The sequence below is a fragment of the Sesamum indicum genome, linkage group LG15 (genome assembly GCF_000512975.1).
Source record: "Sesamum indicum cultivar Zhongzhi No. 13 linkage group LG15, S_indicum_v1.0, whole genome shotgun sequence".
Lineage (NCBI taxonomy): Eukaryota > Viridiplantae > Streptophyta > Magnoliopsida > Lamiales > Pedaliaceae > Sesamum > Sesamum indicum.
In genome coordinates, this window is record NC_026159.1 from 1801741 (window position 1) to 1829588 (window position 27848).

The following is a 27848-nucleotide window of genomic DNA, read 5'->3' on the forward strand; positions in this document are numbered from 1 at the left end:
ATTGATTCCAAAGAATTATTCGTAATTTTGCAAATAACGAGAAAATATTTATAATTATAGCAAATATTTTTTAAAAAAAAACCATTATAATTTAATGTTTATTTTGTAGTGTAGTTAAAGGAAGGCATATAAGTTTGGTATTCCTCCTCACCTCAATATTCATTTAGAAAAGAAGAAGAAATAAGATGCTTGTTGGCTCCAATTATATATGAGAGAATGTAGCTTTTTGCCTCTATTCTTATTCTCGGAAGATCTTCCACCCTCTCTTTTCTTTTTTTTTTTTTTTTTTAATAAAAAAACAAGATAGAATGTCGCTTTTGCATTACCAGACAAATAATGCCAGATATCTGAATAATGCATTATAATATTCTTTTATGACATTATATCAATAATCAATTCATTTTTCTCTAATTTATATATAAGAAATCAAGAATACAGCTTTAGACTCATTTCTTGCTTGAACTGACTGAAATATTCAAAGATTTTTTCCTACTTTCAACAAACTTATGTTTGATTTCATTTTCAAGGTATCTTCAGGATATACCAAAATATTCTCAATGTTTGTTTTTGTATAGATACACCATATCTTGGTATTTTTATCTTATTGTCGTAAATATATATATACACAAACATATATAAATATATATAAAAGGAACATGATTTGACAATAAATAGTGACTTTTATCTCTAAAACACAATATTAAAAATACAACACATATATATAAAAGACGTGATTCGATAATTAACAATAATTTTTGTCTCTTAAAATACAACAACAAATATTTTAAATTATTTTAAAAAAAAAATTCAAACATACTTATGTGTTCAAAATACATATTTATTTATTTCTATTTTTCAAATCTTTGTAAAATACAATAAAATACTCCAAAAATGAAACCAAATGTAGACAGTGGTCTATGTTTATTGAATATGGATGATGATGATGATGATATATGTAAGTTGATGGACAACCAGAAATGTAAATGGGCCTAAAGCATAGCCCATAATAACTGAAATAAATTCCAGAAGCATGATCAAATGTGATGGGCCCAGCCCAATAGACTCTAAAATTTTAGAAATTAATTCAGGCTCTTCCCCAATTTATTTCTTCTCACCCAAGAACATTCCTTTCTCCAAAATTCCTACAAATTGATTTGATTCTTTTACAAGCTTTGAGTTAGCCAGACAATTTTGTATCCCTTCAGTCTCTTGATACAGGAATATGGCGTTGACAAATTTTATACTGACGGTGGCAGGAGTGACCGCCGTGGTTTTGCTGTTGAGGAGCGATGTCAAACAGTCGGCGACCATCTTCCGCCGTAACGTTCGTCATATCCGCAACTGGCTTGAAGAGGAGTCCGCTTCCGCCGCTAAGTACGCACCCTAGTGCTCATAATCTCTTTCCAACTTCAAGTCTTCATTTCCACTATCCCTATCTCGTTTAAGAGCTCAAGCCATTCGCTAATTTCAGCTCTATCATATGATTAATATTTAACATGAATTAAATGATCAGAATGTGAGTTTTGAATTTTAATTTTAGTAAATCAATTTTATGTTGGAGGTTTGATGGTTTATTGGACTATAATCTTCTACAGTGATGCAATGAAAGATGACATCTGCTGCTAGTTTGCTTGACAGTTACAGTTAGAAAGTTAAAAAGCTTGTTTGTAATTTTTAGGAATCTAGGACATTCATGGTGGAAGAACTAAGATATGTTAGTATTACACCTTTGAATTTATTGATTATTATGTGATAGTGTTTGATACGAAGAGAATGAAGTCATTGGGTGGAAAGAGAAATACTCTCTCACAAATTCGTATCGATTTTTTTATATCAATTTCACCGCAATTATCTCAATCAATTTGAATGTAAAGACGCTACAAACTGCTTCAATATAAGCAGCATTGCATTACATCTTTTGGATCTTCTTGCAGGGAAATGGAGAATGCAAAACCAAAGGAGATACCTGGGAAGGATATCCCCAAGGAGGACAAGCACTAGATTCATTTCATGCGCAGGCAACCGCTCATGGCTGAAGTAGTTGAATATGAAATCTTGATAAATCTCTGTGCGATCATATTCCAGAATAAGATTTTCTGTTCTTCTAGCACACTTTTTGGTTCTTACGCCCTGCTGCTTAATATGTACCAAAAGTAGGACTAATGATTATGTGCTTCTTGTAACCTTTTCCGGGGCTTTTTGTAGAGAGTAACATATATATATACAAATATTCTTTTACCCTGTGCTTTGCTTACCCTTGGCATTTGGTTGAGCGTTTCTTGCTTATAATTGATCTACATTATGTGAGCGTGTGGGATTGTCTTTCTTTTCTCCTTTTCATTGTGTAGAGTTCAAGCGGCTCTGTTGATCTGTGTGCTTGTAATTGTGGTTCGTTATAACAAGTTAACAATGAAGGAATCTGCATCAGTAAGGGTTTCTGGTGATCACCGCCATTATTTCTCATGAGGGTTTGTTGTCGTCTTCTTGAACCTTTCTGAAGTGCATGAGAACTACCACGCGCTGCAGATGAGATCCCTACCATTATTAATAGAGAATATCTAGTTTGTGACAGACCATAAACTATCAACTACTGAGGAGTTGATAATGATGGAGGCATATATAATCTGCTGAAAGTCACTTACAGTGAGTGAATCCAAGTACCAAGTATTATTCCCTCCTGATTATCAATCCATCATCCAGGAACACCAAGGGCCAAATCTTTGGTGGGGAAGCAGATGAAGAAAGACAATTGTCAAATGTATACTTGTCCATGTGTTAGATACCCGAGTTTGAATTCTGATTATCAATTGTTGCGTTGTGGAAAATGTAGAAGTGTACATGTCTTGTAGCAAGACTTATAATGCTTTAATTCTTCATCACACAACTCTCTGGACCCACCTCTGATGTATAAGTTGGTGGGTATGCAAAATATTGCCTGCTACAGGTATCGTAAGATAAGAAAGAAGAATGTTAATGTGCCGCGTGACATTGGTGTCCTGAAACTGATCGCTAGGAAATTCCTTCTTCTAATCGTTTTTCCTTTTTACAGTTGACTACATAAATCTGTCTACCCAACTAACATATATAACCCCTGGAACATACGAATTTCAGCTAGCTGTATGTATGTGATGCAATATATTCCGCGCCGTACTATCTTGTTAACAAAATCGAGCTGAACTTCTCCACTCAGCAGCATACATTTAATTTGGGGGTAAATAGCAATTTACCTTCCTGTGATATTAATAATGAGTATATTACCTCCTATTTAAATTGCTTCATTTTAAAAAATATAGAGAGGTAAATTATTGTATTTTAAAAAATATAGAAAAGTAAATTGTTATTTGTTAATGCTGAGCACTCTAACGAGCATGCATCTGACAATTCACAGCCAAATATGTATATATTCAATCAGTTGCATATTGTTTTGGAGCGGATGGATCAAGAAAAAGCCACAAAAGGTTAAGATGGGTTCCGCTGCAAGGCCTTCCCAGCCATAAGAATATATATATAAACCAGAGTTTTAAAGTAAAAAGGAACATAGCATGTTTACAAGATCAAAACGCTGCACGAGAATTAGAGTCAGTCCTGATAGAATAGTCGTAAGAAATATAAGAAACTTTGTTGCATTCAAAGTTATATGATCAAGTAGTTTCAATCAATTTATGATCTTCAATTCTCATATTCTCATCCTACTGCATGCATATATTGTATGTTGCAATATTCTATTTGTACAACACAACAGGAGTGACTACATACAGACTCGCACACACACATTCCATATGATCACAAGGCTAGCTGGTAGTGGTCTGTATATCTTCTTCATTATTTAAAAGAAAGAGGATAAATGTGCATCTGATTGAGAATTTGTTCGAAATTGTCGGTGGGTTTTTCGACAGGATGAGTGTGCATTCCTTCATAAGTTGTGACCACAATGCTCGCATCCGTAGACAGCCGCTGCACTTGTTTCTTCACATTGCATCCCTGATATGTGCACCGGTAGTAACTTCTGCCAACAATAAATGCATCCAACACTTAACCATAAGCAGTGATCATCCTGAGTTTTGGGACCAGAAGTACTCATTCTTTTTAAAGATTGGTACTAATTAATTAAGTTCAGCAACTCCATGTGTACTATGGGAAGACAAGTTCTATTTGGCACAGCTTATTAGTTTAAAGTTTTGAGAAAGTTACAATCTCTTCCATATATATATTATTGTGCACGCTGTCCAGTTTGCATATAAGAATTCTAACGTATCATGAACTCGGCAATTGATCAAGCCTGACTGATATGTGCCATTGCAAAACTTTACTTTTATGGTTTTATGCATTAATATTATATATATGTTGACACTTCCAAGTTTGAGTAGTGTTCGACGTCCATTGTTAAATCTTCAGAATGAACAGTAGTATTGTAAGAAGCTAAGTGCTGGAGTCATTTGTGAATATTGGGATGTTAAAACATCAAACAAACTTCACTTTAACTAAGGATCCATGCTTCTCAATGTGAGAGTAGTAACCGTACAGGTGGGGTATCAGGACACGGTTCGTGATTAAGAAAAAATTCGAAGATTGATCAAGAACATACTATTATATATTACGCAAGTATTTAACTTTGTGGAATATTCAAACTTGAGATAGTACGGTGGTATGAACGTAGAACTCCATAGCTGAGACTAATTGGATCACTGTATCTTTTTCCCAGAAACAGTTTCTAGGAGAGATGGGTGCTAAGATTGTGATGAGAAAACACACTTTTTCTTAATTCACATGATTGTATCTTACGCATTTATACTAACCCTAATATCTAAATATTATATAAGATAAATTTTTTAGCCTGAAAGGTTAATTTCTGATCACGAGCTTCAGAGAGATCAAAATAGAGAAAGGTATTACGTACTGCCATAATTTTCTACATCGATCCTGCAGCACCGTACTACATGCGACATATGTCATGATTCTGGTATTACTACTGATCATGATTGGTATGATATATAAGGTGAAGAGAAAAAGTAATTGTATGTATGCCGACAGAAGATGATTAATATTGTAATAAAATTAAAGACGATGGAGCATGTGACATATATACCTAGGAAATTTGTTGTTCTTGACTGCTTTTTGGCCATACTTTCTCCACCGGTAACCATCATCGAGTATGTCCACTTGGCTTCTTGTTTGGAAAGCAAATCTGGGCTTTCTGATTTTCTTTTCACCATTCTTCTTTCCGCTGCTCCCAACTAATAATTTCGTCTCATTATTACCATTAATATAAGGCCCCTCATCTCCTACTTGTGCTGCAGGGTGATGAACTTCAGGCCTCTTGAAGCCCACAAATCCATCCAAGTTCCCACTGTTATATAAACTACTAGTCATCATCATCATGTGATCTGGGGAAAGAGATGAAGCTGTAGTCCCATGGTCCGTAGACGAATTTATACCAGAAAACCTAGGATGAATATTATTCTCCATTGCTAGAAACTGATCAAACAAGGTACCGCTAATTAGATTATATATATATATATATATGCAAAAATGAGCGTGAAGAAGAATATGGAAAAAGTGGTCCACATTTAGAAAGTAAGGCGGCTTGAAAGCTAACCAACCATTACTAACAATTTCTAGACAGAAATATTTGTAGATGTCATGTCCGCCAACAGAAACTTCAAATGTAATCTTAAGGTTAGAAAAAAGTTACATGAAAAATTGCATGCTAGCTATAGTATGTTTGTCCAGATACATGGTAGAGAATATTTCTGGGTTTTGGAAAATTTGGGGGGTGGCGGCTTTGAAGTTAAAAATACCTGCACAGGCTGCTGATTACGAATGTATATATTTAGTAATCAACGTGGTGAAAATTATGAGTGGGTTTTGGTAGCTAGCTAAGTCCTCATGATCGATGATTTCCTCAAAAAACAAGATAATTGTTGCAGACTTGCAGTACGTACGTTTGCTGTTATAATTATGTTTGGTAATATAATGTGATGCGCTACTTAATTTGCGTGCAATTTCATCAAATGAAGGCTTATCTAAAGTTGAAACAGTAGCTTTGTAGAAGTAGCTATAATTAATATGCTCCAGGTTTTCACGCGGTTACCTTTTTGTATTTTTAGTCTTAAGTCTTAATTAACATTTAAAACATGTACTTCGTTGCCAACTTTACATGTCACTGAAATTATTAGGCTGTACGTACGCCTTAATTAAGAGGGTATTTGCCCAATTTTATTTTTCAAATTTAGTATGTAATTATTACAATTTAATTATAAGATAAAATACAAGCAATTTAATTATTTTAATAAAATAATATTATAAAAATATTGTTATATTATAATATTATTTTTTACAATTTTTTACCAAATACTAGAATGATATATATATATATATATATAAATTTGTAAGTTTTGGAACATCTTATAAAGTATTTCTTAAATCTTATGAGATCAAACAAAAACCCTCTATGTGCACTTACTTGTCCCCAAATTGTTGCTTCTTAATTAATTAAGTCCTTTAAACAGTACTGAGAATTAAATAATATGATTTCAACTTAAAAACATGTGGTAGAGATGGTAATTAATTAATACTAATCCTGACAACCTCTTGAAAATTGATATATGAAGAGTGGAAGTCCATGGACATGTTTCTGGAGACGGTTGGGTTGGATCCACGTGCATTACAAGTTTGAACGTGCATAAAATATATTCATCCTGTCAAGGGGGGTCTACATAGATTGGCGCAGCCCTGACTCAAAACCCAGATTATTCAAACCAACTCATTCAAACGTCAATGCTCTCGGGATTATTTCATCACTTCACATACATAATATATGTATGTTAGTTTTAAGTTGGAAATCCCTTTTTCATTCCTCTGCTGTGTTGTACTCCAGATTATATATTTTTACTTTCTATTTCACAATTCTGTACCTACTTATAAATTGATAATTGAAAAATCCATCACATCTGAAAGATTTAACAAATATGATACCAAATGAATTAGTGATTATCAAGATCACGCTGGCAATGGGGCAACAGCCAGTAAGACAAAACAATTAAGTACAGCAGTTTTACATGACATGATCACCTCACACAACAAGATGACCAAGATTTATTACTATTGCTATTGAAAAACGTGCTTAGGCTTCACATATAGGATCGCATTCGAGGCCTCACCAAAGACTGGGCACCATCAACAAATATGGTTGTCCCAGTCATGTACCGTGCGCCATCACTAATCAGATAAATGACAGTTGAAGCCAAATCGTACTCAACATCAAGCCACCGATGCAGGGGTGTGGCCTCATTAACCAGTTTCTGCGCCCTTTCCTTCCCCACTGACACAGGGAACTCGTCATCAAGATGCAGCCCACGAGCTATTGCATTAACCCTTATCTGATACTTCCCTATCTCCAATGCAGCTGTCTGCCAATGTACACATATAGATGAAAATTTCAGGTCAATATATACATTTACCAATAGGAAATAACTTAAGAACTATGTGGTCATCTGTTTCAAAAACTTCCATCATTCCCTCCAGAAGTTTGAGGATTCTTGTGCTTTCGTGGAACATAAGAAATATGGGGATCTTCGGGATAATTCTGAACCTTGTGTGCCAACACCTTCAGTGGAGAACAGAATGCAAGCAAATTTTATGCCCCGAATATAAATGCATCGATAACTAGCGTAACTATATTTCTGTGAGGTTGAAGGTAAAAAAATACTATATCCGTCCAAAACCTTTGTCTTGCTTTCCTCTTTTCACTTGTGGGGGGCAGGGAAACCACATAGAAAGAGTCTATCAACTTCCAGTTCTCTCTATTACAATCATTTGACCCCTGATTCCGTTAAAAGGATTGGGATACTAAAAGAAGAAGACCGACAGGGAACAATATCATCGAGATTCACAGTAAAAGATTAGCACGGTTGATATTGATGCCTCTGAGACTTCATCGCCACAAATTTGGGGGTCTTACAGAACAACCAAGAAGAAGTATTATTTCATCCACCCTCCATGTTTAACTTATCCACAAACGCTTAACCTAATTCACTTTCCCCCTACTAAACAAGAGAGAAGGAAATGCTAAAAGTTTATCATATGCACTGTTCTCATTTCAATATATGACTTGTACAGTGATAATTCTAGTAACTTGAGCAAGTGTGCTATACTTACCCTTACTAGCTGTTGTATTCCAGCCAAACATGAACCATAGGCTGCTGCTCCCTGATATAACCCTCTTTCAGCCCCAATTATAGAGGTCAAGAATACTATGGATCCCCCAGATTTCTGATCACGCAATGTTTTACCCACAGCTTTTAAGAGATACCACGCAGCCATAAAGTTGATTTGGACAATCTTTTTGAATTCAGCTTCAGCTAAAGACAGAGGATCTTGCATCTTTCCTGTTTCAGATAATTACAGGTTAATCCTCTTCTACTTTCTACTTGCAGCTGCATGGACAACAATTAGATCAAAATATAAAAAATGTAGTGCTTCCGTTACCAATTCTCCACCAAAAGCTAGAGACCCCTCTTCATTGTTGACAAAACAGAATTCAATATTAGAAAAATGAACTATCAAGGATTCCTTGAAAATTAAGAGAACAGGCATTACCCACTAAAATTGATTTGTATATGAAGTATAAGAATGGGATTGAGAGTGAGATAAAGGGGAGGTCATCTCCAGATCATTGTGATTATGATAATAAATAGGGCACTCCAAGAAGACTGAGCCTGACATGAAGATCGACTAGAAACAAAAGAGAATCTAGTACGGAGCTATAGAGACTGTAGTCAATAACAGAGACAGAGAAATAAAAAAGCAAAGATGCAAACATCTTTACAACCTCATAAGGAACAACGAAGCTCATGGGAAGAGGCACAAATGGATAATAATTTTAAACTCAGTAGCGTTATTGATTCTATTACTTTTAAACCAGGAACTAGAAACCAATATTGCATGTAAGAATATACGAATTACTAAAAACACAGGCTCCATCAACTATTAACAAGACTCTAATATCATGTACCTACATAAAACATCAAAATTAATAGCATCACATAGCTGAAGCTGCTTGCCAGAGTGGGGACAGTGGGAGATAGTAATAAGCATAACAAGGCTTCTGGACATAAGCAAATTTGTCCTCTGTCCCAAGGAGAATGAAAAAGCTACAGCAATATATCTTCCTCATCCTAAAGCTTTCTTTCCACAGCTTCACGAGCAAAATGAGATTGAATAGCAAAATGGTATTACTCAAAATATATCAAAGATCGCCAGCCAATTCTCAAGTTTTTGAGCACGGATAGATCACTTGGAGGTCAACTTACCTATGAAATGAGATTGAATAGCTCGATCTCTCTCACGCTCAACCCTGATATACTAGAAATTAACAGATTCAATGAAGGGCTAATCTGTCAGCATACCTTCATAGGAATAACAGTTGACGAAAGCATCCAAACTCCCCAAAATGCTCCTCGCCTTCTCCACCGCCTCATCAAAAATCACTTCTCTTTCTTCTTCCATATCCAGACCCACCACCTCAATTGCTACGGCGCCGTTTAAGGAACCTTTGATCTTATCGGCCGCACTCCTCAATTGCTCCTCGTTCCCCATCAAAACCAACCTTGGACAACACATACAGTACCTGTAAAGAACAAATAACACTGCACAATTTACAGAAAAGAACAAGTGTAACGAAAAAATACCGGCAACCCCGCTGAGCTAAATGACGGGCAATGTGGAAAGAAATTTGGTCGCCGCTGGAGGTGAGCAGAACCTTCTTTCCGGGATTTTCCATGCTCAAAATAATTCTGAGGAAAAGGCGGACGTTTCTTCTTCTTCACCTGCGTGAGATACTCTGAATTATGAAAGGCAGAAGTGCCGGCAGCGTCAGTTCCGTTTCAACTGTCGTGAGCCGACCTGTTTTTAAAGTGAGTGAGTGAGTTTTTAGGAGAGTTTGAAAATAATATAAAAATTAATAATAAAATAAAATGATTTAAGAAAAAATAAAAAAGGTTTGGGATTGTGCATTCATAACTAACCTAACCTGTAATCAACTAAACCTGCTTTACGCATTGCCCCAGACCTCTCAATTTAAGTATACAACATACCATTAACTATTAGCCGCCTACCGCCAAAATCCGCATTAATAAGAACATCATGTGTTGAGTCCTATACCGTTACTCAATTAGAGTTTATTTGACTAATAAATGTCTAAATTCTTTTTTAAAAGGATCCATTATTTTAGACTAAAGACTTTGATCTTAAAAAAAAAAAAAATCTCTTTTGAAATTCAATTTAACTAAAATACCTTTCTTGATCTTTATTTCTTTTATTTTGAGATTGTTTATTGTGTTTTTCTTTTTTGTATTTTCTTCCTCCTAAAAATATATATGATATTTTTTCTATATATTTATTTATGTATTAAAATACCATAAAAGTATATCAAAATTTTCATTTAAATTAAGAAAATAAATTAACACTACCTAAACATTTAATATACTAAAGTTTATTTTTCAAGTTTAAATATTTATCTAAATATAAATATATTATAAACTAATTTTATTTATTATATATAATGTTTAAAATTAAATTACCATTATAAAGCATAATGGAAGTTAAAAAATAAATTATCATAATTGATATATATTATTTATTTAGATATATAATTATCAATTAAAAAACAATAAAAACTAGCCGACCACACCCCCAAAGAAAAGAACTTTACTTTATTATTTTTTTATATAATGTTATTTGAATTTTATCATTTAAATTAAAAAATTAATATACTTTTATAATATTTTAACGATATATTGAAGCAGAAATATTATTTATTTTTTTAGGAACGAAAAACAAAAAAACAATAAAAAAAATCTCAAAATTAAGAAAAATAAAGGAGGGTGATTTTATAAAATCAAGAAAGTATTTTAGTCAAATTAAGTCCAAAATATATATATATTTTTTTTAAATACTGGAGGAGTTTAGCCTATTTATAAAGTACAAAGATTTTTTTAAGATATTTATTAATTAAGCCAACAATCATAGACTACCCAACACGTACCCTTTCCCTTAATATTTAACGGCCCAGGACTAATAGTGCCAAAATTTTGAAATTAGAAGCGTCAATCTATAAAGTAGGGATCAAAAGTAAAAATAATGTAATATAATGAGACAAAAAATGTAATTTTGCCGCCTCCTACTGAACTAAAATCTAAAAAAAAAAAAAGTAAACCAACTGGCCGCCCTACTGCTGAATCTCAACTCAGTTAGCTCTGCTCCCTCTCCCATTCAAGTCGAAATAAATGCACAACTTAATGTATGTGTTTTTCATAGTCCGCCTCCGAATTCAGAACTCATAAGTCGTCGATGGGGCTTTTCGGATTTATTAGAAATATTCATTATTAATTATTTAAAAAAATAAAATTTAAATGAATTAGTGAGTTAATATGATATAGGATCAAATCAAACAAATATAGTGAGTTAATGTGATTAGACCTATTTAGCTAAATTTTATAAAATATAAATATAAAATGTAACATACTTAATTTATCGGTAATGAAGATTTATAAAATTCAAACTCAACTCATGTATATATTGGTATTCTTATTTTATGATTTCATTCAAACTATTAATCGTATTTAATTATTTTTCAATTACTGCATTTAACTTTGAAATTTAATGTAACAATTAAAATATTATTTTTATAAAGGATAAGTACATTTATCAACCCATCTTTTATATAATCACACAAATAACTGAAAATAAAAAAAGAAGTCAATTTATACAAATAATTCATACTTTTTAAAACATTATACATATAATTCTCAAAATATTTACATTATTGCACAAATTATTTCTATTTTTAAGTGTAAGAAGTGATTTTGTTAATTATACAAAAGGCAAAAATAGTGCCAAAAAGTAGCAAATGTAAATGTAATTATTCAAATTTTACAGAGAGATATTTTAGAACTTACTTGAGAGCTCCAAAAAATACAATAAATAATGAAAATAAAAGGGCTTAGTATAATTATCTATATTGTAAATAAGCAAATTATCCCCTTATAATAAAAAAACAATAATTTATCTTCATATATTTTTTAAACTTCTTTATGTAAGGAGTTAAAATACTTTATTTTAAAAAAATACAGAAAATTAAATTGCTGCATTTTAAAAATTACAAAAAAAATAAGTTGCTGCTTTTTCTTTTCTTAGGATAATTTGCGGGTTTACCAGAGATAAAATATAGACCTTTTGCCAGAGGAGACAAAAACAACCAGCAGAAGCAGGTAAATCATCCACCACTCCAGACGCCGTTCACATTTCCACGCACCTCAAATGACGAGCGTACAGATTCCATCATCGACTCTATTTGGTTCCAAGTCATCGATTTACAGATCGTCCACTATCTTCCGCTCTCCATCTCCCTTCAGGTTTATGCGTTATTTTGCTGTCTATGTAATATTATCTCGATTTCTTGACTGGAAGATTACTTTGATGTGCTGCATTAACTGATTGTACCGAGACTACACGCGCCTTTTTAATTACTTGATTTATTGACTGCTAGAATTGGTTCTGATGGCAGCTTGAATTCGAAAACCTTTCGGGTGTGCAGAATATCATGTGATTATTCATGCTTTGAAGTAAGTCCGGACTTCCACTCCGCTATGCTCTTATTGTTTCTAGACGCGCTGAGCTCGTTTTCCCTAACGTAATTTGCAAATGTAATTTCGGTTTTAACTTCTACAGCATGTTGCTATTAGGCATATTTCAGGTTACTCTGTGTTTGGAACTTAGAATTGGATAGGAAATGCCAAGGCTACGAATTTTCCCAGTTTCAATTTCATACACTGAAACATGTTTTTGGTTCCATAATATCTTATGTTCTAGTAAGCTATGAATAGAGTTGATTGCAGTTCATGAAGCTTTTTCGTTTATCACATAAATTTGATTGTATCCACCTCCTGCACCTAGTGTTGGACTTTCCTGAGTAACTTTATTATTCCAATTGTGTACCATCTGGTTAAAGTTCTGGCTGGGACTACTACTCTTCATTCACCTGAAATTCTTTGCTGATTCAAATTGTTCAATGCTGGTGCTAGCTGTACAAGTCTTTATCTACTCTATTTTGTTTCAGTAGCTTGTATTTTTCAGATTTCCACCGTCTTCACTTATCTAATATCTTGAGGCCTCTGCTTACTTTTGTTCAGAGATTATATTCACATCTCCTATCTCTCTGTCTCTTGTTCTCTCTTGCATACAGATAAAGGACGTCAGCTACCGACCTCCAGGAACCGAGATTAATCTTTTGAATGGAATTAGTTTCTCCCTTCAAGAAAAAAGGTAATTTTTCCCATAAAAGACATATGAGCTTGGAACCTAATATTATCTGTTTGAGGCTCTGTGATGCTCATGCATGTGTGGAATGCTGAACCATACCGGAAAACTTAGGACAGAACGTAGTCAAAAACTTCTATGATGCTTGTTTGGTTTCATTTCATTTTCAATTTTTAGTTTTTGAAATAGTAAAGAAAGTGAAAACATATTTATTTACACCAATTCTCACTGGAAATGGTTTACTATTTTCCTCATCCCAATTCCCAATCATTACTCTAATATATTTGCATGCGTATAAGTTTGTTTCAATCACTACATAAGCTAATAATATATTCTTGTCTTAATGCTTTGATATGGTATCACTGACAATTATAAATCAAGAAAAAATATAACTATCAATTTTTATTTAAATAAAAATGTATTTGATTTAACACCACTAACAATAAAAAATAAAATATTATTGTGATCGAATAACAAATTATATTGATTTGACACCACTAACAACATAAAACACAATTCATTAACTAATCCAGACGTATTTTCATTTTCACGTGAAAACCTATACAAAATTGAAAACACACGCATAGTGTTTGGATTCGTAAGGTGAATTACCAAACATATGCGGATCCGATCATGATCCTATAATAATTTTTTGATTGTTTTGTTGTTTTTTTTGGAGATAGAGAGAGAAAAACAAAGATAAATAAGTATGTATTAGAGATAGTATGTATGTTTTGGATTTGCTTTTGGAGATAATTTAAAATAAGTATTGTATGTCTAATGTTGTGTTTTGGAAGACAAAAATTACTATTCATTGTCAAATAATGTCTTTTATATATATATATTTATATATACGTGTGTATATATATGTATGTATTTATGCTAAAACAGTTAAAAACACCCAGATAAGGTGTTTCTGTATGATCGCAAACATTGGGTATGTTTTGACTCATCCTGGAGATAACTTGAAAATGAAAACAAGACTTGTCTACGCACTATATCAATCCCATGCCTACAGTTCCTCTCTGGGTTGGCCATGTGGAGTATACTAATTAATGTTTTTGCCTCTCAAATTGAATTGAGGTGCAGTGATGATAATGCATCACTTGTCCTAGCTGTTCTGGCTAAGTTTTGTACCTAGAAGTTGACACAGAACTCTAAAGTTGGATTAAATATTTTCTTATCATGCATACCTGTAGCTTTGGGCTCATCTTCGGACGAAGTGGAAGCGGGAAAACAACTCTTTTGCAGGTTCATCTCTTAATTCAGAATCTCTGCTTTTGATCGAGCCCTGTGATATCATTTCATTCTTCTCACATGTTGACTGTTGCCGAACAGCTGATTGCAGGATTAAGTAAACCAACATCAGGCTCCATCTACATCCAAAGATATACTGATGATGGTTATCCAAATCAGTCTCCAGAATTTTTGCACCCAAGAAGAGTGGGTATTGTTTTCCAGTTTCCTGAAAGGTATTAACATGACATACAATTAACAGTTTGCGCATTTCTTAAAGTACTGCTGCTCTGAGGTCTCTGATGTGCAAAATATTAATTGTATTTTTAAATGTACATTGACTTGAGAATTTTTATATGATATTCAAAGTCTTGAGTACTCCTGCCCTATCTCTAAAGGTGAGCTGTTTGTGATATGGTGGTAATCTGTCATATCATACTCATACATTTGTCTTCTAGTCCTTAGATTTTCATCTTGTATTGCATCATATTCACATAGTTTTATTACCTTTGTATCGCCGATAAGGTGTCTAAGATGATTAAGTTGGTCTAGGTACTTTGTTGCAGACAATGTTCTTGATGAAATAATATTTGGGTGGCCAAGACAAAGAGGTGGCCTGCAATTGAGAGAGCTACTTGCTTCAAGACTCCAAAAAGCTATGACTTCGGTATCAGTTTTAACTAGAGTGAAAAGCACAATTAGGATCATTTTTCATCCATCATATCACCATCATCTTCATTTCCTTTTTTTGTATTGTTCACATAAGAGAAGTTCGTGCATAACTCTGACCAATCTTTTTCATGCATGTAAAAACTAATAGGTTGGTCTAAATGGAATCTCTTTGGACAAAGATCCCCAATCTCTAAGTGGTGGATACAAACGCCGGCTTGCCCTAGCAATTCAGTTAGTAAGATTCATTCTTTTCTTTATGGTACTGAATGCCTGCCTGTATTACTAGAAAAAAGTGGTCCATCCCTTTATGTTCTTGTTTCATTGCCCAAGTGCAAGATCCAATAATATACATGTATTATATTGCATCACAGAAAATGGAATAAGCCATGTATCTTGGTCCTGCCATTATGGAGCAGAGTATTGTGTTCTCTAGGCCCATCGTTGTAATTTCATGAATCATGTATGCTAGATAAATGTATATGTCATTAGTGATTTGTCTTTAAGGTTCATGCACTTCTCAGGTGCAAATGCCAGAGCTGTTGATATTGGATGAGCCTCTTGCTGGTCTAGGTATGACAGTATTTTATTTATCCCTCCCTCCTTTCATCATACTATGCTCTGAACTTTAGGCCAGTTTTGATAATGTAATCACTTTACACCTGCGGGATTACTTGTTGTAGCAGAAAAACCCGCTGACAGCGACTTTTTCATGCTCTTGAATATGAGCTCATTTTGGTCATTAAAGCATATAGTGATATGTTAGAAATTGTACTTTCTCTGTGCCCATATTACAGGTTCATAGTGTTAGAAATATCGCACCATCGCTTTAAGTTACAGCTAATTTTTGAGAAAAATATATTTCCGTTTTAGAAAACAAAGTCTTAGTTTGGGATGTTCCTAGAAGAAAGCAGGACTGAATTTGGGACAGGAGTATTTTCTGTTAACTTATTAGCTGAGCTAGCATGTGGATATTTATTTCTGAATTCATAAACTCTTTTGTTTGGATATTTTTCAAGATAGTGAAGTTTCCACTGTGACTACAAATATTAGCTTTTTCGTACTTTTAAGTAAAATATTAGAACCATAGAATCTATTTAATTACTTTTAGGTATAATTTGCCATTTCTCCAGATGGTTCTATTCGTTGTTCCTAGTTGCTTCTCCTTTTGCATTTCCTTTTACAATGAAATTCTTAGCACTTCTATAGGCGTGAATTTTATCTCCTAAAGTAGTCTTCAGGATCATACTACTTGCGCCTATTAAGTTTACATTGGATCCTTTTGGCAACCACTAACTTTTGGTCTATTGAGTTCCCATTTCCAATATACTGAAAATTTTGTTGGTTATAGATTGGAAGGCCCGTGCAGATGTTGTTAAGTTGTTGAAAGACTTGAAGAACAAGCTGACGTTGCTTGTTGTCAGCCATGACCTTAAGTAAGTTCATAGCTGCCTAGGTTAACTGGTTACTGCATTATTCCTTCTTTCTGCAGGAAAATAGTCTCTTTTCAACATATTGGGAAGCATGGTACCAATCTTTAGGTAGTATTTCATGCTGTTCCATATTTGGGATAACTCAGATAACATGCTTATGCTACACTATGATTATCTAATATCTAGTAAACACCTGATTTGAGAATTTTGTAACACTATTCATGAATCTTTTGGAAGTGTTTCATGTCTTCTAACCCATTTGTCAATGAATGGTGTCATTAAGCATGGTTATTATCTTGTGTGGAATACCCACACGTGCACATTGCGGGGAATTTCTCTTTAGTAAACGATCGAATAGGAGCAATTAGGCCTTCAGCTCGCTATGCTCAATCTCTATGTGCTCAACCAGTATGTGCGACATATGTATTAATGAAATCTTCCTTTCCGTTTTAGCTCCTATCGAATCGATCTGTATTGCTTTAATCAACTCTATCTCTCTTTACTGGGTTGGTTTTGCTCTCTACCTTCTCACAGGGGGATGGAAAGAAGAGAGGTCAATGGGGCTTGCTGAATACCGCTCATTCTCCATTACATTTACTGACTTAATTGAATCCGAAAGATAATAAGTACGAGGAATAATAATTCATTTTTAAAGTAGATCAGTACTCCACAGGGATAAGGGATCCCCCCGCGTAGAGGTTGGTAGGTTGAATTGCGTATGGCTTGCTTTTTGGGAGGTAGACTTGGGCAGCAAGTTATCAGTACGCATAAAAGCAACAACAATGGTCAACTTTTTATTGAACATGAGTTGCAAGGTTTAATTATTTGAGGTATCAAGATCTTGCCGCGCATTGCAGCATGCATTTATCTGTTATTTTTTCTTTTTCCCTAAGAACTATCTAAGCCTTTTCAAAAAGGTTAGATAATTCGCTTAAACTCCTTACACCTTTACTCATTACGCATTTTCCATCTTTTGTAAGATTCAAAAAAATCTGTCAGACTTAAATGTCATAATTGTTGAAGTGCTTAATTATTTGCATCAGTATAGACGTACTAGAAAATTGAATTTGGATGCTTAGAAGACATCCTGAAGCTCAATATTTGTCAACTATGAGATTCTATGTCCTTGCCTCTGCTCAGCAATAAAGTTAACAAGGGGATAACCAGCAACTTGCGAATTACAGGCAATATTCTGCAAGAACTTTTAGTTTCTTTATTTTTATTGTGCATATTTGTTGTTAGCAATAATTGGTCATACATAGTGATTTCCATTTCCATTGTTGAGGAAATTTTAGTGGCTCCGAGGAAGTAAAACTCATTTTCCTCAGATTTAAGAGTTCTGTTCCTTAATAAAAGTTGGGTCACCTCCTAAAACTGATGAAACTCCTTTTTCTCCTAAAACTTCTGTCGGATTTTGAAAGATAGTATGCATTGTCTGGATCAATTAATGGGTGCATCTTTTCTGCTGTATGCTGAAAATCAACATGTTCTTAAGTAAATAATTTAAGTGCCTCGTTTTAGCTCATTGTATGTGTAAGTAAGCCAGTAAATGAATTGTCCATCACTAGGCAAAGAAGTAATGGCACTGAAATGATCACTTGCTTGTTGTACATTGTTCTGCTTATGCATAGACTGTTGGATCCGTTAATGAATCGAGCTTTTATGCGTCTTCAGGGAGTTGGCGCCTCTGGTAGACCAATCTTGGAGGATGGAAATGGATGGAGTATTGAAGAGTGAATGCCTGCCTGTTTGATTGCATATTTCTTGCTACCTAATAAGCTAATGATTCTGATATTTAGGTATGGCTGTTAAGCTTCTAATTCAACCCCTTACTCAGTTCCAGGCATATTTAAGTAAACACGGAAAAGTTGGATGTGTATTGAAGTATATACAGCTTCTGAAGGAAAGAGGCGTTCATACAGTTTTGCTTGATGATTGTCTCTTATTTAATGAAATCTGTTTAAAGCCTTCAAAGTGGATAATTAAGAACTACTGGGTATAGCATTGGTGACAAAAACTATATTCTGTTAAGCATGCAATATAATAACCTTAACACGAGTACATAATGCATTCAACGGAAGAAGCTTTAACACTTGACATTGTACTGACTTTCCACTACTGAATTTCACTCGTAAATGACTCAATACTGCATTATAATCCACTGTATTCCTTCACTTGAAACCACACAGGATAGGATACACTCCTATTTTATTTGTGTAGCCTGTTTAGTTCACACTTTGCTATTTAATAAAAGTCATGAGCATACATACTTAAGCAGACTCCAACTTGAAACTCGAACAGGATGAGGCTGCTCGTGTTTGCTTTTACTGGTGCTACCCCTGCAGCTCCAAGACCAAGTCTATAGTTGATCCCCAACAAAAGAAAGATAAAAGAGAAAAAGAGTTAGACAAGTGTACCCTAAAAGTATTGAATGATTCTTCAACTGGTAATCATGTATATATATCAAATTTCAACTTACAATCAGAATAAAAAAAAAAAAAAAAAAACTTACAATCAGAATCCGTCTTAATCCAATGCCCTCCAGTGGTTGTTGAAGCATCTTTGCATGTACTATTTGAACATAGTTTCATTATGTTCTTTTCACTCTTCTTGCTGGCTGCCTGATGAACCATCTTATTTTCATTGTGTCCTATCTGACGGCCATCCTCATCCGAAAAATCTTTCTTATAACCCTTTTGCAGCTTAGCAATCTGTTTCTCAGTCATCTCTTCTGGGTGAACCTTCTTCTGGAACATTTTTAGAGCCTGTCCATCACGTAAGGAAGTTGCAAAATTAAACTACTGTTACAGTAGCCATTTCACTTATTTCTAATTCTGTACGCATTTTTTCTTACCTAAGGAAGTATGAGGGGACATGTTTAGACTATGTCATAAAGTTCATTTAAATTTAAGCCAATTTAAATCTGCTTATGTTGGAAACTTAATAAAGCATATATTTTAGACAACCTTTTGGAGATTTTAAAGAGAGCCAGAACATTGTCCACTGTAATTTGAATGCATAGGATGAAAAAAAAAAAAAAAATTACTGCCAGAACATATATCTATAGCTTAATATAACTGCTGCTTTTAAATTTTAGAATGCTTTCAAGTATCAATAAACTTCAGCTAGAAATACAAACCTTGCGAACATTATTTTGCTAGTAAAAATATTCATTTTCTCTCTCAATTTTCCCCTTCACTCTACAATGGTCATTTTATGTGATTAATGATGAAGCTGACAGTGTACATGATTGTCAACTGAAGTTCTGACAGACGACTTCTTGTGGAAACGTGAAAAATGTTTATTAGTGAGATTTTATGGCAACCATTTGTAATTATGTGTGATTACATGTTAAATGGAAGAAACAAACTCAACTTAGACTCACTCAAAAGGTATTGAGAGGTCTTCTGAAGCAATGATTTGAGTTTAACATGTACTTATTGCCCTATAAAAGTATTATGTTACGAACCCCTACTATCTTGTTTTAAATGGTAAAGGACTAAGATTATGGAAGTTGATGGATATTTCTTCATTTCGTCATTGTAATATCTGAAACAAAAACTGAAAAGCAAAATTAGAAGTACAAATTCTTTTCTATGCAAAAATATGAAACTACTACAAAATTGTACTTATCTTAGCCAAATAGTTAAAGAGAAAACTGACCTTGGAGAGCTTTTTTTTAATTGAAATGGATACAGCAGCATCATTCTTAAAAGAAACTGTTGAGCTGCTTGATGAGGAATGGAACTTCTTCAACACCTTTTTCAGGAACCGAGCTGCATTTCTTTTCCTAGGTTGTTCTGCTCCTTCACATTTCCCTATAGGATCATCATGGACTATATTGTTCCTCTTAAAGAGCTCTTCAAGGGATGTCTTTTCTTTCTTCACTTCTTTATTTGTCTCAGCCAGTTCAATGCAAGTGGCGAAGAGATAATTCTGTAGAGGACAAGCTGCCATATACATGTGGCCTTCAGGATGTGCTCCCATAATTGGCTTACTGCTGAGGGTTATAATGCTTGCTTCACTATCCCTCCCGGATATGTCATTGGCAATCTCTTTCTCTTCAGCCTCAAGGAACTTCTCTAACTCATAATTTATTAGCTGGAGATCATATTCTGTTATCTCTTGTTGATCAGTCAATGCTTCATTGGGCATTGGAAGTGTTGGTGTTGGGGGGTCTGTATTAAGTAGTTCCCTGCCGAAGGTGCCAATTGCAAGAAAGTCAAAAGGCTCAAATGATTCTTCTTGGAAGAGCACTTCTACCATGTTGGCTTTAAATCTGTGTGAAGATTTTGGGGAATTTATGTTTGAGTGTGGCAAATTGCTGGTAGGCTCTACATGGTAATTTTGATCGTCAAACAATGTCTGCACTGATAAACATGCAGAATGGGCTCCTGGAATTAGAAGAGAAATGATAATCTCGTTAGCGACAATTAACTTTGTGCATTCTCTTCATGAATCTAATATTTCTTATGTTTAAGAAACCAAATATGTATTTTGCTGAAACTTCTGGATTATGTTTGGCTAGCTTTTGACAAATCAATTCTAAGGGAGAAACTAGGCACTTAGACAAACGACCGATTTTTTGTAGATGTGATCAAAAGACAGATACATGATGTCCCTTGAGGAGTTACCTGTTTTGGAATTCTTCATTGGCTCAGTGCTGTTCTGCATCAACTTACGGTGCATCCAACCAAGGAACTGCATACAAAGACAAAAGTTAGAAATATGCATCATATAGCTTCTTATTATTCCCACAGGACTTTGGACTGACCTTCATCTTGAAACTTGTAAAAGCTGGCTCAGAGATGATTATATCATAAAAGATGGTTCAGTATTAAAAGGATGTAACTGGATGTTGAGTGGAGGAAACAGTCTTAAATGGTGATACTTAAAGTGCTATGGTTTGAGGGACTGGTTGAAGTACCTTTTCATCATGTTGTTCAGAAATGGAAAGCCTGGGGTACCTAGAAGGATCTAAGAAAGTGTTGAAAACAACATTGAGAACGCTACAAGACTATGGCTGGACAACCTCTGTTGACATTGTTTTGGTTGAGCGGTGGGCTTGAGACCCACATGTTGGTGATGCATATATACTTAATGCATATACGCCTGATGTGGTGCAGTGGGATGGACAACTTATGTGATTTCTTTGATTTGTGACGTTGTGCCTAATGATGTGTACTTAACCAACAGTCACCACATCTGAATATGTCTCGTTATCATGTTAATCTTGCAACTGATTGTGATTGCTATCACATGCATATGTTATGTAACTCAAGGATGTTACACGATGTGCGTGATGGTAATGGCTATTGGCCATGTTATGATGGGATTTGCCATGGGGCATTGCTTGCAGCTGAGAGTTTTTCCAATGAGTTTTGCAGGTATACCGTATACCGTAATTGGTAGGGCTACACAGGATCATTAGATTCATACGACACTTTCGGATGAAAAGATAATTGATTCTTGACAGATGCGTTGTACACAGGGCCTCCAGCCTCATAATCCAACATGGCCATAGGTGTTGTATGATATTTATTGAACTACAATTTCGAGCCCTTATATCTAGATCTTTTGTTCTTTCCTTCATAAAGTGAGCAAATGTAGAGCATCATGCTGTTAATTTTCCAACAAACTTTGTGCTCTTCCGTATAATTTGCATGAGAAGTTTGAAAACATCAATATATTATGTGATGGCTCCACAGAGAATTCTGTCTTTTATCTTCATACGGGTCAGCCTCTTGTGCTTTATATGTCTTTGTTTGTGTCTTTGTTTGACAATCATCATATGCAAACACCTGAGGTTGATATGTATGTCATGGTAATAATTGGTATGCAATCTGTTTATGGGAATGGCGAATGTAATGTGAAATTAGGTTTCTGGTTAGGGTTTTTGGAAATCCAGAAGTATTCTACTTAACCAGGACTATAAATAAAACCATTTTTAGATGTTTCATATGTCAAAACAGAACAATAATTCATCACCTTTGCATAAAAACTATATGTATAGTCTCATAATTTTTGGATTTTATGAACTAGGAAACATTTTTTATGCAGGGGAGCAGAAAAGAAACAATTCAGAAACTGTTGGCCGCACGACTGTGCTGGAAAGTCTTGTTTATTTGGTAAGTCAACTTGGCATTTCATGCTGAAGTGCACATGAAGAGTTGTTACACTGCGCGACTGTGTGGATGTAAACTTGTGTTGCACCAAAAACTATTTTTTGGCTGATAACAGTGAAAACGCGTAGCGCCGTAGCCCATGCTCCAATCTAGAGAGGTACATATACTTGTTGGTCTTGGCTTGTCTGCTTCCAATATGTATGAAGATTTATTGGATGTCCTTTTAATTATAATATCATATGAATTTCTTTTGAGATGGATTGGGCATATATCTCTGTTTACATGGATTTCAGTGAGTATGTGACTCATTTGCAGTTAAGGTTCTCAAACTACATGATTTAATCTACTCTGATGAAATACAGTAGTATTTTTCTTTCCAGTATTTGTATTTGAATTCATTTGATTCTCCGTTGTCTTGTTCTATTGATTTATTTGTGCTTGCCATATGATTTTGCAACTTGTGTTGTGTATTTATCAATGATACACCAATTATATGGCAATTACTGAAGCTGCTGAATGCAATGATCTTGTCATTTTCCATCCCAGCGATGCATACAGATGCATTTGGACTTTTATGCTTGACCATACTTGACACCTCATCATGTACACTCTCTTACAAATGTTAATTGCTGCTTAGGAGTTGCTTAGTCATATCTTGCTTTCAGATGTAGTAAAAGATATGACCTAATACTGTGTGTGAGAGTGAGAGTGATGCGCTTGGTTTAGTCCTATCGCAGCATGACAATTTACTAACATTAATTTACGTATTAATGTGGATTGGTATGAACTTTTTTCTTTCGGCCACTTCTGGACCCCCACCGCAATTCCTGCACATTGTTTTTCCTACTAGCCATTATGCATCCCCTTGTGCAAATCCTGGATCTTCCTGTTCATTCGGTACAAGTGTAAAATATTTAGAGCAATCAAGAAAGTAGCAGTGTGCAAGTGTATAGGTTGCATGTGATGTGGTGCAACAACTTGCTAATGTTTGTGATATGTGATAAGAAAAAATATTGACGTGCTGCTCGCCATTTTTGGGTCAAGTGATCATGCCATAGGTCTACAATTGAAGTTGTGGAACTGGTGAGACAAATATTTGCCAGATCAATCAAAATTCTTGAGGGCGTGGGGCCTTAAAGCTGTTTAGAGGATCCTCATTTTAAGCTAAGCAACAAAAGGCTATAAAACAGGCAAGGTTGCCTTTTTTGTTGGACGAGACTCTTAAAGAGTACACGCTATGGGTGAGCTACAAATGCATACAAACACAAGCATCCACAAGTTGATCAAATAGCTATGGATTCTCGAGTCATTCAGAAAACCTCACTGTAGATATAACTGCCCAGTGGTTCCCATGTGGTGCTAGTATGGAGTTTTTCTATTATATTATGTGATGACGATGCCAATTATCTTTTTCTAAGTCGACAGACAGACGCGCAACCCCTCTTAAGTAGTTGAAATGCTAGTACTTGCTTAGGTTAGTGTGTAGGCTTATTGGACAATTTATTATAATCAGCCTAATGTTATTAGCTCATTGAACAAATTATCATAGATCATGCTATGTTTTTCTTTGCTATTATTCATAACTAGGTCTAGTCTGTGTGTTGCACGTTTGCCATACTTGTAATTTATTTGTTTAATATTTCTTCAAGTGAAAATTATCCACTAATCACGATTTTGTCCTAAGACTCTCTCCTTTCTTTTACGCACGCAAAATCAAGAAATTGAACGTGTTATCAATGTCAGCGTAGATAGAGACTAGAAGACTCATGTTGATCTTGGCCCAACTAATGGGTCTGGCTAAAGGGCATTGGGCTGAGTCTTAAAACTGCTTCCTCACAGGCTTCGCATGTTATATCCAAGCCGAAAAGCTGTCGGTACATTGAAGGCCCACTGGGCATTGCCAATACTAGTACGTAGGTCCAAATGGCTCTCGATTGACTATGTTGTGTGGCGCCATGGATGGACCTTACATGATTGGATCCAATGGTCAATGGGTTTGAACTAATTATGGCAGCATGAAGTGGGGTTTGTTGGACTGATGGATGATGATTCCCACAGTTTGTCATCCTGCATGCATACATGGATTTGTTAATTTTGGGACTTACTTCACTCATACCAATGCCTAAACTGTAGCTACTACTCCCAATACAAATGAGGTATGTATGGCTGCCCATAGTTAAGAATCTCCATCTAGAAAAGATAAATGGTTCCAAAATATCTTCTGGTACGCCACTCGATGAACATAACCGCAAACCGATGCTCGATTACAATACTGCAATTGCACGGCTGAGGCGGCCCCATCTAACACGTCACCCATCTTCAATATGTATCTGACTTCCACTTTCCCAATATGTTTTTTATATGCCTGCCCCTGCGGTTTCAACAAGTTTACCAATCCTCTAATCACTCCAAAGATACATATATTGTCATGTAATAGTTTTTAGCAAATTTCGGTTCCAAATTACAATTTCTTATTAACTAATTTGAGTTATCTATATATATATGTATATCTTCACAAAATCATATATGGTGATTTTCTGGAGCCAATTATTTCCAAATACTTAAGCCTTTTTGTTTCTATCCAAAGTTCAAACTAAACTTGAACTTACGATTTTAATTAGAATCGTAGTAATTGGAGCAATAAAAACAGGAGAGAGGTCAACATCACCCCCATCAATCAAACACAAAACCAAGATCACATCCTGTCATATTATCTTCTGCTCCAAAGTTTCCCAACACAAAACTCCCTTTCTCCATCTCTAACTTCCTTACTCGGGGGATCCGAGGTAAGAATTCTGGTTTTGTTCTGCAATGGGAACAGAACAGGCAGCGGCCGTGGAGATATCGGAACCGCTGCTACTCCATGATGAAGCTGCGGTCGACAAAATTAGGGCAGCCGATGATCAAGAAATGGAAAGAATTCCTGAATGGAAGGACCAGATTACGATCAGAGGGCTGGTGGTCAGCGCTATATTGGGGACGCTTTTCTGTATAATCACCCACAAGCTCAATCTGACGGTAGGGATCATTCCTTCTCTCAACGTCGCCGCTGGTCTGCTGGGGTTCTTCTTCGTCAAATCATGGACCGGATTTTTGTCCAAATTAGGAATTTCGGTTCAACCTTTTACCCGCCAAGAGAACACCGTTATTCAGACTTGCGTTGTGGCTTGCTATGGTCTCGCCTTCAGTGGTAATTTCTTTTCACAATCATTCAGAATTTTACTTATTACTAACTTCATGGAAAAAAGAAAAACTCCTTGAGTTATTCATCAGTGGAATTAACTATCTCTTTTCTAAGTGCTAGTATGAATTATTTTGTTAGAGTTTCCAAAATATAGTTGAGCAATACGCCTGAACAACATACAGTTATTCCAAATTTATCGTGTAGCTAGATTTTTCGAAGTTTCGGTGGATTATTCTAGTAATAAAATGATTAGATTTTGATTTTATGTTGTATCTATTGATATGTAGCAGTAGTTCTATGTTATGTTGACAGGGGGATTCGGATCTTACTTGCTGTCTATGGACGAGAAAACTTATAAACTGATTGGTGAAGATTATCCTGGTAATCGGGCAGAGGATGTTAAGAACCCTGGATTATTGTGGATGATGGGCTTTATATTCGTTGTTAGTTTTCTGGGGCTTTTTAGCCTTGTTCCTCTTCGGAAGGTAAACTATCTATACAATTTAGCTTACTCAATAATGAGTAGATAAAAAAACCCAAAACTTGACTTTTAATGAGGGTGGTTACTTTGTGTAAGATGCCTATCAAGTTACTTAGACACAATCAATAGAATTACATTGTACTTGTTGGAGTATAAATATTATCGCCCACAAAATTTTTATTTTTGTGGGAGTTTAGGTTATGGTCTTGGAATATAAGCTGACCTACCCAAGTGGAACTGCCACGGCTATGTTGATTAATAGTTTCCATACAAACACTGGAGCAGAACTTGCCAGGTACAAGGCCTACTTCATCCTGGATTTGTTTGTATTTAGCTTTTATTCGTCGATACTCAAAAATATTCTGCACCTAATGTTTGCCCTTGTTGATAAACAATGTTGGTGCAAGTGGGCAACTGCCACGTTCTCCTAGATTCTGTAACTTAATGATTGAGCGTAGAAGTGTTGTTTCTGATCAGGCTTTTTTTTTAATTATGTGTTTTTGCAGAAAGCAGGTTTCTTGTCTTGGAAAATATTTAAGCATAAGTTTCTGCTGGAGCTGCTTTAAATGGTTCTTTAGTGGTATTGGCGATTCATGTGGATTTGACAATTTCCCCAGCCTTGGGTTGACGCTGTTCAAGAATACGTAAACTCCTGTTATTTTATTATGTTCTCAGCATCCTTATCTAGTTCATTCAACAATTTGCACATGTAAGGTTATTATAGATGATCTCGTGTATCTTAGGGTCATGGATCTTAAACATTGATTTCATGCAGGTTCTATTTTGACTTTAGTCCAACTTATGTTGGATGTGGTCTAATTTGCCCTCATATAGTCAACTGTTCAGTTCTTCTTGGAGCTATCATATCATGGGGTTTCCTTTGGCCATTCATTTCGCAGCGGGCAGGTGACTGGTATCCAGCTGATCTTGGCAGCAACGATTTCAAAGGTCTCTATGGATATAAGGTAGTGGAAATTTTTTTTAGCTGCAAACAGAATGTTATTTCTTTTCATTTTCTGCCCCCTGAACTAAGGTCTGACCTTTAAATGTAAGTCTTTTTCTATCCACTACATATACTAGCCTATATCATCTATATCTATTAAAACTGGAAAAGAAAGAAACAACGGAGGAAGAAAATGGGTGATGCCTGGTGGACTGGATTTGAGCAGATACTACGTCCTTGCCACTAGGCTGCTGCTTCTTCTTCTTAAGAGTTCAATTCTGGCATAACTCGATCATCATATTCTTATAATTTCATTTCAGTAGTACGCTGCTATTTATTTGGTATTCATTCCAGTGTCTAATATTTTTTTCTTACCCCTAAACTAGTAAATTGAGGTTTGGTGTATCCTCCTCTCTTTCTTGTTTTTCCGCTGCGACAATTTTTGGACAATGTTTTAGCT

The 27848-nt window shown here is 35.0% G+C and overlaps 5 protein-coding genes and 1 long non-coding RNA gene across 21 annotated transcripts in view; 3 read left to right on the forward strand and 3 right to left on the reverse strand.

The window, feature by feature from the left end:
• LOC110013193 lies at positions 894-2289 on the forward strand. The gene is made up of 2 exons (XR_002288395.1): positions 894-1374; positions 1935-2289. It is a non-coding gene; the product is annotated as an uncharacterized LOC110013193 (long non-coding RNA).
• On the reverse strand, positions 3601-5571 carry LOC105177515 (probable WRKY transcription factor 75). The gene is made up of 2 exons (XM_011100701.2): positions 5087-5571; positions 3601-4006 (listed from the first exon to the last, which is right to left on the reverse strand). Exons 1-2 carry the CDS (start codon positions 5464-5466, stop codon positions 3823-3825), a joined length of 564 nt encoding a protein of 187 aa, XP_011099003.1. The 5' UTR covers positions 5467-5571; the 3' UTR covers positions 3601-3822.
• Positions 6959-9903, reverse strand: LOC105177443 (levodione reductase). The gene is made up of 4 exons (XM_020699050.1): positions 9690-9903; positions 9408-9607; positions 8158-8387; positions 6959-7409 (listed from the first exon to the last, which is right to left on the reverse strand). Exons 1-4 carry the CDS (start codon positions 9779-9781, stop codon positions 7131-7133), a joined length of 801 nt encoding a protein of 266 aa, XP_020554709.1. The 5' UTR covers positions 9782-9903; the 3' UTR covers positions 6959-7130.
• LOC105177444 (ABC transporter I family member 11, chloroplastic) lies at positions 12228-25163 on the forward strand. 14 transcript variants are annotated; one of them, XR_002288333.1, is made up of 12 exons: positions 12230-12413; positions 12548-12623; positions 13244-13323; positions 14517-14568; positions 14656-14789; positions 15106-15220; positions 15374-15460; positions 15747-15795; positions 16574-16658; positions 18330-18454; positions 22043-22179; positions 22716-23804. XR_002288333.1 is itself a non-coding variant. In XM_020699048.1 (11 exons), the coding sequence occupies exons 1-10, from the start codon at positions 12319-12321 to the stop codon at positions 18406-18408; spliced, it is 852 nt and encodes a 283-aa protein (XP_020554707.1). In that variant the 5' UTR covers positions 12230-12318; the 3' UTR covers positions 18409-18454; positions 22716-23803. The 14 variants fall into 14 exon arrangements, 8 of the variants coding, with proteins under 8 accessions (XP_020554704.1, XP_020554707.1, XP_020554708.1 ...); XR_002288335.1 differs by having other exon boundaries at positions 22043-22184; positions 22716-22774; XR_002288334.1 differs by lacking the exons at positions 22043-22179; positions 22716-23804 and adding exons at positions 19358-19431; positions 20354-20484.
• Positions 18778-22043, reverse strand: LOC105177516 (protein LAZY 1-like). Of its 2 annotated transcripts, XM_020699044.1 has the most exons (5): positions 21430-22043; positions 21290-21356; positions 20319-21049; positions 19168-19420; positions 18778-19014 (listed from the first exon to the last, which is right to left on the reverse strand). In XM_020699044.1, exons 1-5 carry the CDS (start codon positions 21433-21435, stop codon positions 18989-18991), a joined length of 1083 nt encoding a protein of 360 aa, XP_020554703.1. In that variant the 5' UTR covers positions 21436-22043; the 3' UTR covers positions 18778-18988. The 2 variants fall into 2 exon arrangements, with proteins under 2 accessions (XP_020554703.1, XP_020554702.1); XM_020699043.1 differs by having other exon boundaries at positions 21290-22043.
• The window catches only part of LOC105177447 (probable metal-nicotianamine transporter YSL6), a 4377-nt gene continuing 1969 nt past the window's right edge, over positions 25441-27848 (forward strand). For both annotated transcript variants that reach the window (XM_011100614.2, XM_011100613.2), the window contains exons 1-5: positions 25441-25970; positions 26277-26449; positions 26643-26740; positions 26952-27089; positions 27221-27410. In XM_011100614.2, the coding sequence (XP_011098916.1) occupies positions 25592-25970; positions 26277-26449; positions 26643-26740; positions 26952-27089; positions 27221-27410 (978 nt within the window). In that variant the 5' untranslated portion in view covers positions 25441-25591. The remainder of the gene's footprint in view (positions 25971-26276; positions 26450-26642; positions 26741-26951; positions 27090-27220; positions 27411-27848) is intronic.